Source organism: Nelumbo nucifera, chromosome 2 (genome assembly GCF_055504915.1).
Source record: "Nelumbo nucifera cultivar China Antique chromosome 2, China Antique-T2T, whole genome shotgun sequence".
NCBI lineage: Eukaryota > Viridiplantae > Streptophyta > Magnoliopsida > Proteales > Nelumbonaceae > Nelumbo > Nelumbo nucifera.
In genome coordinates this window covers 7,252,060-7,265,393 of record NC_142650.1, presented here as the reverse complement: position 1 = coordinate 7,265,393, position 13,334 = coordinate 7,252,060, and the positions used below count along the sequence as shown (strand labels likewise).

General features: G+C 36.1%; 1 protein-coding gene across 2 annotated transcripts in view; it reads right to left on the bottom strand.

Annotated features, from left to right (window-relative positions):
• The window catches only part of LOC104594792 (E3 SUMO-protein ligase SIZ1), a 37,243-nt gene extending 33,430 nt beyond the window's left edge, over nucleotides 1-3,813 (bottom strand). The window contains exons 1-3 of one of the 2 annotated variants that reach the window (XM_010255265.3): nucleotides 3,571-3,813; nucleotides 3,155-3,257; nucleotides 944-1,024 (exon numbers count right to left, since the gene is read on the bottom strand). In XM_010255265.3, coding sequence (XP_010253567.1) covers nucleotides 944-1,024; nucleotides 3,155-3,184 — 111 coding nt within the window. In that variant the 5' untranslated portion in view covers nucleotides 3,185-3,257; nucleotides 3,571-3,813. The remainder of the gene's footprint in view (nucleotides 1-943; nucleotides 1,025-3,154; nucleotides 3,258-3,570) is intronic. The other variant, XM_019197295.2, reaches the window with a different exon arrangement.
• Nucleotides 3,814-13,334: the final 9,521 nt, after the last annotated feature.

Here is a 13,334-nt window from a genome sequence, read left to right as displayed (position 1 = left end):
AGAAAATCTACAACAAATGAGGTCTGGTCCCCTCCAGCGGCTGGATGGGAGAAATTAAACTTTGATTGTAGCTGTATGGGAAACCCTGGAGAGAATGGAAATATTTTAGCCATATACTCAGGTCCCATTCAGCATGGTGATGTGGTGAGATCAGAACTTATGGCAGCAATGTATGGTGTTGAAGAAGCCAAAGAAATGGGGATTAGCAGACTGATTATTGAAGGGGACTCAAAGATTTTTGTAAACTGGCTGAAAAAGGGGAAAGGAGGGATGTGGAAGGTAAGAAATGAACTCAGGCGCTTCAAGTAGATATCTAAAGACATTTGATCCAAGTTAGATGGGTTAGGAGATCAGCTAACAATATGGCTGATGGACTAGCTAAACAAGGGATTCAAAGACAATCTATATTCTGGCTGGTTTGTAATTAGTGGTTTTCTTCTCTCAGGCTCATCCTTTGCCCACAACTTCTTGTTGTATATACTTTTTGAATCTAATCAATTAATAAATTCTGTGTTGCTGATCCAACAAAAAAAAAACAGGCTTCAGGCCCAGTCAACTACATGGTGCCTACTATCCTTCACGTGTAAATAATTATCATAAATGAACTTTCTTTTGAACATGGTAACTGGTAAAAAAATGATATGCTTGCCTCAACTTATGAATTAGGGATTGAAAAACTGCAGTGTATAATCACATTGAGTCATCCTGTTTATAGGCAATATTAGCCTTCTAGATCTTTCAGCATCATCCATCATTTTCATTTTTCACATTCACTAAAAGAAATTCTTCAACAACTACAGACATGTTCTTTTGCATTCATCCAAGCGAACAAGACTAAATGACAAAATACATCGCATTGAAGAAAAGAACCCAAAAGTTCTTCAAACTGATCCCAATAAACATGTATGAAATAGAAAAAATATAAGTATTCCCAACATCATACCTGCTTCTTCCCTTGTTTTGCAAGACCTAGCTGAGTGAGAACATCCTTAAGTTCTTTTATCCGGAAATATGCCAATTTGTCCTGGAATGCAAGTGCAATATACAAATAGCATACAAAAAACTAAAATAATAATAATAATAAATAACATATGATGTATTATGTACTGTGGTCTCAAATAGGTGTGGTGTGTTCCAGATTGTTGGCCCCCACTCTACTAAAATATTGAGATTTGAAATGAACTAATTTTTTAGTCATATTGTACTAAATCAATGTTATATCGAGGTAATAAAGCGTGGAGTGTTCTGGAACACAAGAAATAACTGTGTTCAAAATTTGTCAATATTTTGTGTTCCCAAACCATGAATTGCTGGTTCCCAAACACACTACACTCTAAAAGAATGTGTGTTCACTGTGGACTGTGGCACGTTCTAGAACCAATTGAAAAACAAAATAACTGGTATACAGGCAAAGTAATTTTGCTATTATCTCGAAGAAACAACCAAGGAAGATCCAGCATATGAATTCGCCACTTAAGCCAACCAAGACAAGAAAGTGTGGTGTGTTCTGGAACACAAGAAATAACTGTGTTCAAAAATTGACAATGTTTTGTATTCCAAAACCATGAATTGCTGGTTCGCAAACACACTACACTATAAAAGAATATATGTTCAGTATGGTGTGTTCTAGAACCAACTGAAACACAAAATAACTGGAATACAGGCAAAGCACGTGTGCAATTATCTCAAAGAAACAACCAAGGAGGAGCCAACTAATGATTTGGCAACTTAAGCAAACCAACGAGACAAGAATAAGAATTGTTTAAGAAGAAAATAAGTTGCCACAGACTTATCAAAAAACAGTTGCCTCAGTAAAACATTTTTAATGTAATCTAAGAATTTGCTTTTCATGCTTTCTTTTCTCCTTTAATAACAAAATTTCAAATCTTCTATGAATGTTTTGGTTTAAATTATGGCCTGATAAGATGTCTCATACCACATTTCGAACTTAATAGTTTAGACAGGATAAAGGAACACTAGCTGGTGAACTTAAAAGTAGGGTGCTACCCCGCTTTTTTCAAGAAGCAGTCCACCAACAATAGACAATGTAAATAATGGCAGAAAAAAACTAGATCTCCTAAACTTGACACTATGCACTAAGTTGTATACTTAACAAATGAGAATTCATCAAAATTCACAGGGGTGCTTTTGATTGATCAGACTCTAAAAAGTTAGTGGAAGATCTCACTTTTGAGTCTCACTTCTAAGAGTCTTACCAATCAAAACCACCCCATGAATTTTGATGAATTCTCATTGATTAGAATACAATTTAGCACAGTGTTAAGTTTAGGAGATCTGGATTTGGCAGAAAAATCTAACCAATGCTAAAAGTTATGTGAGAGGGTTATAGCTCCACAACTTTAGCCATGCAACAATTTTGGTTCTGAAGAAAATAAGGTTTCAACTGGATTTTTAAGCCTCTTCATTTTTTTACCAGTAACTCATAAAAGGATTTTATTAATTTTAAAAGAAAGCCGAGAAACAAAGCATTGTCGAACATACAGAAGCCACCAAATGTCTAAACCCCCCCAAACATATTACATCTGAGCCCAAAACATACTCTGTCTCTGAACCCCTTGCTTAGCTAGACCATCTCTGCCACTGCCAGACTATCGGTAGATCTTCTAATCCAATTAAGCTGAATAGACCCCTAGAGAGCCATTTGTTACTTCCAAGGACAAGAATTGCATAAATGACTTTTAAAAATGTTCACTTTCCAAGTTGGCATCCCCTTTAAATATCACACGTCCAATCAGCAAATCTTATTCCATCATGTTGATACCTAAAACTCATATTAGCTCGCTTGTGGAACATTCTCAGGAGAAAGTAATAATTATTACAGAAATAAAAAGAAGATGAAATATTGTTAAGTTATAATTATTAATGAAAATTCAAACATTACAATTAGTTCTTAGCTCCAGTGGGTGTTTATGTCGTTTGACCAATGCAAATAACCCAAGCGAATTTATGTAACTCGTAGCACTCTGAGTTACCACCAACACATGAATTCACTGAGCAAGTGAGCAGTTGGACTGTTTGATAGTTACAATTATTAACTTGTCCCAATGAATTAACACAGCCACAGCAAGCCGATTCCTATAATCAGAACCTACCATGATTTATGATCAATCGAAACATGAAAAATGTGAAATACCTTGCAACTACACACCAAATCCATCTCCATGAGTACGAAGCACTGGAACCCGCCAACCAGCGCAGAACGCCAGAACAAAATAATTCCTGCCGTAGCTAATGAACTGAAATAACAAACGCCTCAGCAATCAAACACCAGAAAAATCAACTGACTTCATCCCAAAGACCGATTTGAACAAAAATTACCAAGAAACAGAAGATAAAAAATGAAGCAAAACCATGAATTAACCAAATTACAAACCAATATCAATAAACCATCAGATACGAAGACCATAAGCAAGTATTAATCGAATCAAAATAAATAAACACGACAACACGAAACATCGAAATGAAAACCCTAGAAGCAAAAAGGCAACAAACCAATAACTCCAAACCCTAGACAATTCTGAGGAAGGGTGAAGGGATCCCAGTACTTACTGAATCAGGAACGACAGATAAGATCGATTGAAGAGTGACTGAGCAAAAAGGGAATGGATGTTTTCCGACGATAAATTGATCAATTCGACATTCGACTGCTCTACCCTCTCACGCCGACTTCTCCCATCGCTCGCATTTTTTTGACCGAGCCGTAGCCGGAGCCAACCCCACCCCTTCCAATTACAATGAGGCGGACGTGTAGCAGATTATGCATTTCAGTTTTGGTCTCCAAACACGTCCGCCTTTCAGTGTTTGTTCGTAGAACGCAATCTTTCCTTCCCTTTTTCCTACTGAGCAATGATTCAATATGTGCTCATCTATCGATAAAATCAAAAGCATCCTACGTGTTAATTTGTTGGCTTAGTCCTCAAAATCCTAAATATATTTTTTCTTCCTTCCAATAAGCAATAGACACGTGTAAAGCAACAAAATAGAGCATTCATCAGATAACTAGTGAGAAATTTTTTTGACATGACACGTTAACATGGATTGGGGCAAATGAATAATTGCACACAATTTCTTTTCACCGAAAAGGCAAACAGGGACTGAATGGGTTGACGTATCATGCGGAAGGCACAGTGGAATTAGGTGGGACCATTATGCGACGAATGGTCGAGATTGCCTACATCTATCACTAAAGAGTGGGTCCAGACCCTCAGGGAACTCCAGCCCTAGGCGCCCACCAACAAAACACCTTTCCCAGATAGAGTCGACCAGCACCGAGCTTTACCTTCTCTCTTTTTTTATTGAGCAACAGCCTAGCATACGACCTGGTTTGACACAACAGTTGTCAAACCTGTCCGGATCACCTGCCAACAAAATTCATTCCAAAAATTTACCAACATAATTTCACACCGCACATCTCATATATGACTACACCTATTGGTCGGACTTTGCATATGTATCAATAGAATATACTTAGGCCTAAGCCTGAGCCCGGTTTAACTATCGGACCTAAGTTTTGAGTCCGAGCCTGGTCCTCGTATAAAACCCAAAACCCAAGCTCAAGCTCAAACTCGAGCTCAGTCAGAATTTTGAAAACAGAATTTTTTTTATTCAATAAAAAATGTTTTATTTATATTAAAAACTTTTAAAACTCAAAAATAATAAACATCTCACTATTACTTGAAAAAAAAAGAGAAGAATAACAAAGAAAAAAATATTATATACATTTTTTATTAAATAAAATATATTTTTATTATTTAATATATTATATCAAATCGGACTCGGACTCGGGCTCGGGCCAAACTTTTTTGACAAAACCCAAGCCCAACCCAAAAAGAAGTTTGCCCCGATGCTTTAGGCCCAAGCCCGACTTAATAATGGACCGGGCCAGGCCAACTCGTCAGGCTATCTGGCCCATGAACAGGTTTATATATGACGGGTTACTTTTTTTGTGGTGGGTCCCAGTTTAATAGTAAAATGAGCCGTGTTAGATGAAGTTAGTAGGGGTTGGAATGTTTATTATTGGCAGAAATTCCCAATTCCATTAACAATTGTCGCCTATTGTGGAATTAGCCACACAATTGATTGGCCTGTCCTCCCATCGGTCCCACCTGTAAGAGTAAGAGGCTGTTTGTTTTCACAAACATGATCAGATGATTTTGGACCGTCTGATTGTCGCCACTCCACATATAAATGAAGAGGGTTTTTACTGTTCAGACCATCTCATAAGTCCTAGCTCTACCGTGTGGTGAGGTAGATGTCAGCTTGCAATTGATGCCAATTCACGTATAATTTTAAATTATTATAGATCCGCAGTTCAAATCATAATTCTGAAGCGGAGTACAATCTAAAAATCACTAAATGAAAAGAGTTCGATTATGAGTTCTTTTCTGTAAAATATGCTTACCCTGAAGTGGGGCCCACATGATGGTGGGTCCTCCATACGCAGGTCAAGATTCATTGCGTCTTGTATCAGCCCTTGTTTTGTCGGTAGCATCTTTCCTCGCATATCACTAAGGGTATAAAAATGACACAAAACGACAAAATCGTTTCCAATTTTTTTCTCGCTTTCTTCTTTTTTTATTTTCATGGTTGAAGTCTTGAAAGATCGCGTAGGTCTCCACTATCCATTCTCAATTTCTCATTCGGTGGTTGGTCCGAAATGATTTTCTAACCATCCGATTCTCTGACTTAAAAGCAATTTTTACAAATTTCATTCACATTTTCTGCATTCTGGATTGCTGACTTTTGACTAATCTCTCTCACATGGGTGATGGGACCCATCAAATGGCGACTCCAAAATCTACACCGGACACCTGGCAAGTAATGGGGCCTAGACATATAGTTAGGTTGGTTTTCTTTTTCTGTTCTTTCTTTCATTTCTCTTTTCTTGGCCCGAATTGGCCAACTTGTATTAAAAGAAAAGGAAAGAACATTAAAAGAGAGTCAAACAAAGGAAAAAAAGACTTAACTCGCTTAAAATAATGAGTTCAAATCAGACCCCCCACGACGTCCTACAGTACATCTCCCTTGTATATTGAAAACATCTCCTAATAATGATATTATCATTTCTGATATATCATTGGAAGATATTTTCAATACACGGTGGAAGATGTGCTGTCGGACATTGTGGGGGCTGATTTGTCCTCTAAAATAAGGCTGTGTTTCTCACTCAAACATCATCAATCAAGTTAGAAAAAATAGACTTGGGACACATTATAGAAGGATGGCTTTTAACTTTAGCCTCTTCAATGAACTCCCTTATTCTATATTTTCATACATGTGTAGAACACTTACACTTGCAATCATCAATATATAAAATACTAGGCATTCCACGTTGGCCATGTCTTTGCTTCCACCGGCTATGTCAACAATGTATAATGCAATACACCCCGCCTTGGTTTGTGGTTGTCTAGTTCATGTTTGGAATGAATTTGTACTGCCAAACGCTAAAGAGTACGGTTTTAAAAATCAACCCGAAAAACGGAACCATTTCAACAATTCGGGTCGAATAATTTGTATATTAGGGCAAATGTTTATATGAGATTTGCCCTAATATGCAAACCTCATATAAGAAAGAAGAGATGTTAGTTGAGAAAGCCAGAAAGCAAAAGGAGAAAGGAGAACTGTTGTTTGAGAAAGAAAAAAAGAAAGAAGAACAATGAAGGAGAGAAGGAGGGAAGAAGAAGGAAGAGGATGAGGATGATTGGATGCTCATCGGTGACGATAGCGACAATGGCGACGGCGAGGTGGCGGCAACAGATACAGATCTAAATCTGAGTTCTTGGATCTCAAATCTGAGATCGATTTCTCTAAGACACCTGTAGAAGAAAGTATTCTTCTTCTTTTTCTTTGTGCTAAATCCCATATCTGAGTTTGTGTCTCAGATTAGATCTCAGATCTGAACCATCTGAGTTCTCCTCTCTGCAACTTTATATTGCAAACCGTTGGCTGAGTCAAACAAGTCGACAATTCGACCACCCGAGTCAGCAATTTTCTGATGAAGTCAACGGGTTTGACTCAATAACGGATTAGGGGTGAAACAGAACCGGTTGTTCAAACAACCAAACAGTCCAACCATCCATGTCAACTACGGTTAAAAAACATTGCTAAAGAGTCTAATTATGACATATTTACGAACATTTTCTGTACATAAATCAAAATTTCAATAAATCACATTAAAGACATCATATGATTTATTTATTTTTCATAAGTTCATGTTTCATAATACATACTTACCATCAAGACTTAAAACAATGTTAAAAGATATCCTCTAACTTGTCATTTTATCACAAGTTCATATTTTTTTGTTTCATTATAAGTTTTTTCCAACATTAAAATTGATAGATGAAGTAAAAACAAAATAAGAGTAGTTAAATATATCTTTAGAGGAGTACTGATAAATCACCAATACAACCTCTCTCCATTGAAAAGATTTCAGTTGAAAGAATTCACGTTGTAAAAAAAAAAATCATTTCGATGATGTTTCACATGTCTGTTGGATATCCAATCGAATTTGTATTAATATCACTTTTTACATGGACCATGATCTTAGGTTCCATTTGGTTCATGGGAATAAGAATCTAGAATCAGAACCAGAACGAGCCATTCTGATTTTAACTGTTTAGTTGGGCAGAATTGAAATTCCATTCCATTCATATTAGAATGATATTCTCCCATTTAAGAAAATGGTCATTCCCTCCCCCATCCCTTGAGAATGAAATCTCATTTCAATTCCTGTCTGAACCAAAAAAAAACTATAGGAATAAACAATTCAAATTTCAGTTCTGAGAACCAAAGGTACCCTTAGTTTTGCCTTAGGCCCCAACCATAATCTTGTCAGCCAAGATTAAACAATGCCTACTGAGGCAGTGAACTTATCTATCATTAATGCAACATAACATGATCTAACATATAACTCGTGTAAACGCATTATACTCGGAAACTTTATTATTTCTCAAACGGATATTATCATCCCAGATAAGTAGCTGACTATGGATTTTTTTTTTATTTGTCCAGCAACTGATGAATTTTAGAATTATTGGTGGCTTTGGGTCAATTGTTTCCTCCAAACATTGTCATTTATAGAACAGAGGAAACATGGATAAGGGGGGACCTTGAAGAACTCCTCAAATTGACATGAGATCTGCTAGAAATATGGTGTGTGCAATTAGGTACACACCCTAATCACAAGCAAACACGTCAATGATCAGTCTTTATACCAGGAAAGTGGCCTAAGGTTAATCTTAAGATAATAAAATAAAATGAAGAGAGAAAGAAAGGCGAGAAAGGGCAGGTAGAGTGAGAAAAAGAGAAGAGAGAGTAAAATAGAGAGAAGACTAGGTAGGGAGAAAAATCTAAAACTCTCCTAATCAGCAGCAGACATTAATTAGTTATATATGTTATGATATTAATTACAATAATTAATTTAACCCTTCTCTGCTTACCAAAAAAAAAAAAAACTCTTTAAGTAAAACATGATTAAAGGACACAAATATCCAGCCACCTATTTAGGAGACAATATCAACACTCCTAACATGTATTCTTCAATATCTGCAATTTATCCTAATTTTTTATTAGAAGGTTTTCACTTAGGTTGTGTTTGGTTTGAAGGAGAAAGTAGGGAAAGGGAAGGGTAGATGGATCCCCACCTTTCCTTATTTTTTTTTCTTCAAACCTAACATAGCATTAAATACAGTAGAATATATTTTTTTTAATTTTTATTAAAAAATTTCCACTTAAAAAGTTTGTATAAATTTCCCTACCTTTTACTTCAAACCAAACACAGCCTAAGTGTGGAGACACAACAAAACTCACATTTACATAATACTTATGTTAGAAGATAAGTGAAAGATTGCCGAATGAATTTTATTTTATTTTATTTTTCGTTTAGAAATTTCTAGATTGTAGATGCACAACCATCTCTTATAAACGGTCAAAACTACCAACCATGACTGCAATGGATATAAAAATGTCAAGATCTGTTGGCTAATTATTAATGGGGTGTAAATACATATGCACATTGTTACAGATTTTTTTATTCATTCAGTCATGCCAAGGCATGGAAATCATGCAGGATATTTTTTCTTTTTGGGTTAAAAAGTGGGGTTTTATTAATAGAATAAAAGAATTCCACTAGAGCGAGTACATGGTCACGATGGACCAATGCAGACAATCATGGTTTTTAATACCGGACTGGAGCGGATGGTCATATCAGAAAATTGGGAACCGGTTAGGTGATTAGTTTTGTTTTTCCCCAAAATTGGATTTTTGTCAAAAACCATTGATTTTGGTCAACAAGCTGCTGATTCGGGCGGTTAATCGTTCGAACGGTTTTGACTTTTTTTATTTTTTATTTTATTTTATTTTTTTTGTCATCGACCTAGGAATTGGACCCCTGACCGGTTCATTCTTCAGGTCGATTTTAAAAACCTTGTAGACAACCAATCAAGCAAAATATGCTCGAAAGTGTAAGAACACCTTGACTAGGAGATCAGCTTCCATCATGACAACACCTATTTGAGCAGTCTTTACAGCCTTGCATTGAGAATATCTCCCCACTCATGTTCTTTATTTCATGGGGGAGATATTCCCAATGAAAGGTTGTAAGAGGTTGTGTTGGGACGGTGTGAGCACGAGCCGATCTCCTTGATTGGAGGGTTGCGGCAATCAACAAGTGGACAACCTGATTTGCAAAGCAAGGGATCTAGGAGAAGTTCAAGCTTTTAAAACAAGTCGAGGGTAGCGACAATTAACCAAACTGTGAGTTTTTTTTTTTGAATCGAACCAACTTGGTCAGTTTCTTAATAATTCGAACCGAAACCGAACCAATGACCAATTAACCGGTGGATCTCGTGGTTTATTTTTTGTTTTTTTTTTTCTTTTGTGTAGTAACCTTGCACTCAAAATTAAAAAAAAAAACGAGAGAGAGAGAAAAAAACCTTCTCTCCATCAAAATCAATTTACATGTTAAAATAAATTGATTTAAATTTATACACATTTTTCACTTTTATTTTATTAAATGTTCCAATAGGTTATAGACTTATAGTTTATGTAATTTGTTCAATTCTTCTAATCTAAAAAGTGAAGATTATAAGTTGTATGAACAAAAGACAGTCATCCCTGATTCTTGTACAATTCTCACTAGATGTTTAGCATAAAAATGAATGTTCTCATTTTGTAATCATCTCATAAAACATGAATAAACAAAACAAGCTGAAATGAAAATACAACAAACTAAACTATTAATCAACATTCATTTAATAACAATAAAAAAAATACACTATAAATGAACAAACACACTAATATTTATGCAAAAAAAACCCTAAAACAAGCTGAAATGAAAATACAACAAACTAAACTATTAATCAACATTCATTTAGTAAAACAAACTAAACTATTAATCAACATTCATTCACTCATTCAGTAACAATCCAGAAAAATGAAAAAATACACTATAAATGAACAAGCTGAAATGAAAATATAAAATGAAGCCTAAAGGCAAGATTATTTATGCAAAAAAAAACAATAAATAAAAAAATAACTATAAATAATATTTATGCAAAAAAAAACCTTAAACAAGTTGAAGGCCTGAAGTCGAACTTGGACAATGAACACTAAAGTGATGGCCGATTTGCTGATGCCGGATTGATTGTTGTTGCCTGAACCTGAAGTGAGAGGTGGCGGAGATGATAGGTGTCATCAGAGAGGGAGTAGTTGGCGCGTAGCTTTGGTGGCTTCGCCAACCGGTGTTGCTTCTTGGTGGTTGTCACGGAGTGGCGGAGGAGATGACAGACAAGAGAGAGAGAGAGAGAGAGATCAATTTTGGGCCTTTTGGCGTGGCCATAACAAAGAAGGGAGGGGGAGAGGCCATCAAAGGATGACCATCAACTGACATCAACGTCGAATGACAGAAAATGACGACCGGCGCCAAAGAAAAGCAAGGGGAACTTGGGAGGAAGATGAATAAAAGGAAAGCAAGGGTTTTCAGTTTTGGTATTAGCCTTTAGGTGTGAAAGAAAGGGAAAGGGGGAAACTCAAAAAGTCAAGTGGCGGTGGGTTTACTTCGATTTAGAAAATATATATATATATATAATATAATATAATATAATATAATTTATAATACATAATATATATACCAATCGATTCGGTTACCCGTCAGTTTTTTAAAAGGTTAAGCGAAACCGAACTAACCGATTCAATTAACTGGATTTTCAATTCGATTTTAGTTCGGTTCGGTTTTTCAGGCTTTCTTGCTTACCCCTAGAGATAATATTGATGTCATGGATGATCATCAAGAATGAAGAGATCACTGCAATAGGCATGCGCAGGGGCTTTTGGGAGATTAACCTACTCCAAAGAGTCAGATTCCACCACAAGTTTGGAGATGCAGAGAGAGAGAGAGAGAGAGAGAGAGAGCTTTGTCATAACGCAAAATTATTCTAGAGAACAAAGCAGCATTCCCGGTAGCTTCAACAAAGGCACAGTCCCAACTAATTTGTTCAACAAGGGGATTGCATATTAAAATGTATGCACTCCCCTTTAAAATGTATCACATGTGATTTGAAACTTTTAAACTCCAGAATTACCCAGAAGATATTATTCATCATCTTCTTCTTCCATGAGACATAATAGAGATGAAAAGAATCTCAAAACCCATCACAAATCCTCTATTCTCGAGGATGTCTCGATGTCATCTCAAAGACATCCCTCGGAGCCATAGTCAAGAATTCCTTGACCAGCACTTTAACAATTTTAGACGAATGAAGTGAGCCCCGTCATCGACGACCTAGCAAGTACGAGGGTACTCTGAAGTCTGAACTCCTCATCCACTGGCATATGGAAGAGACCAATCCGTCAGTTTTGTAAACATATTTGATTGTTTATGACAATAAAAGGGCAATTTGATAATTTTATTATCCACTGTAGTGTTCATTTAGGATTTTAAATACTATAGTGGCATGCTTTAAAGTTCAGGTACTAAAGTGAGACTATCCCCAAAGTATAAGGTACTAATTTGCAATTTACCTTATTATAAGATCATCTTGCCAATTAAGTAGGAAGTTGGCAACAAAGGAATGTGGAAACTGAAATATCTAAGAACACAGAAAGCATATTTATTTTGAAATATGGAATTAGATTGTGAACTCAAAATAAATGAATATTAGTATATTACCCTTGCTGGTAAAGGCAACTGCTAGCCTTTTAGCTTAAAGAGATAGAGATGTGAAAAGGGATATCGCCGGTTGGGGATGCTGCCGTCGCACTGGTTCTCTTTTCTTGGTTCAAATGAAGACATGCAGTGTTGGACAGAAGAGACACGAGATAACCGTTGGACGGTAGATTTACATCGATTTTATCGACGTAAAATTTTCACTAATTTTCAATGTATTCTCTGACAAAAATAGACTTTTACACCGATTGATGAAGTATATTAACACCCCTACCAAATGCCTGCAAAACCAAACCGGGGTGTAAAATTTACCCCAGTTCTCATTTACAGTTTAAACAAACGCAGCCTAAAGTCATTTGATAAAATCTGAAGTGGGTGAATTGAATGGTTTGTCGCTTTGTCTTGAGTGTTTACTCCTTAATAGCCGATCCTGAAGTTGGTTGATTACGCTCTTTTTTTTTTTACAGAAACACAACCTTTTTGCTGTCTAAGGGTGTACATTAAAATACCCTGTATTTTGGGGTTGGTGATACTGTCCCTAAACTCTCATTTGCAACAGAAAAGCCACCCTGTACATTCAAATTCCAACACCCCGTTTTCAATATTAGCATTCCGTCAGTTCTTAACCTTTAAGAAACCTTTTTGCCCTCTTCTTTATTATATATCCAAAACCTTATTTTTAAAAATAATGGTGAAAATGTGGCAGAACAGTGTTGCAAAATGAGAGTATAAAGTAACATTCTGTTGCAACTTGCAAATGAAAGTTGGGGGAATAAGTATCAGTGTATCACTACACCCAAAGTAGAGGGTAGTCCATGTATTTTACCCAAACACTTTTTCAATATGTAAAGATTCAGTTTTATTTTAGTGCCCCTCCCCTTACATGGAAATGATGCGGCCTGCATAGTTATTGCAATGTATTAAGTATGTGGGTATTCACACATTAAATGTTCAGCCTGAATTGGAAAAGAAAAAATAAAAACACATTAAAACCGAACAGTGAAAAACCACCATCACGGGATCACCGGTTCACCAGTTAGACCATCTAATCCTATCCGGGTCTGACAACTCTGTTAAATAAGTAAGATGAACTTATCTCCAACAAAACAAATTAACTTGTCAAAAAATGTTGATCTAAACAGCTGTA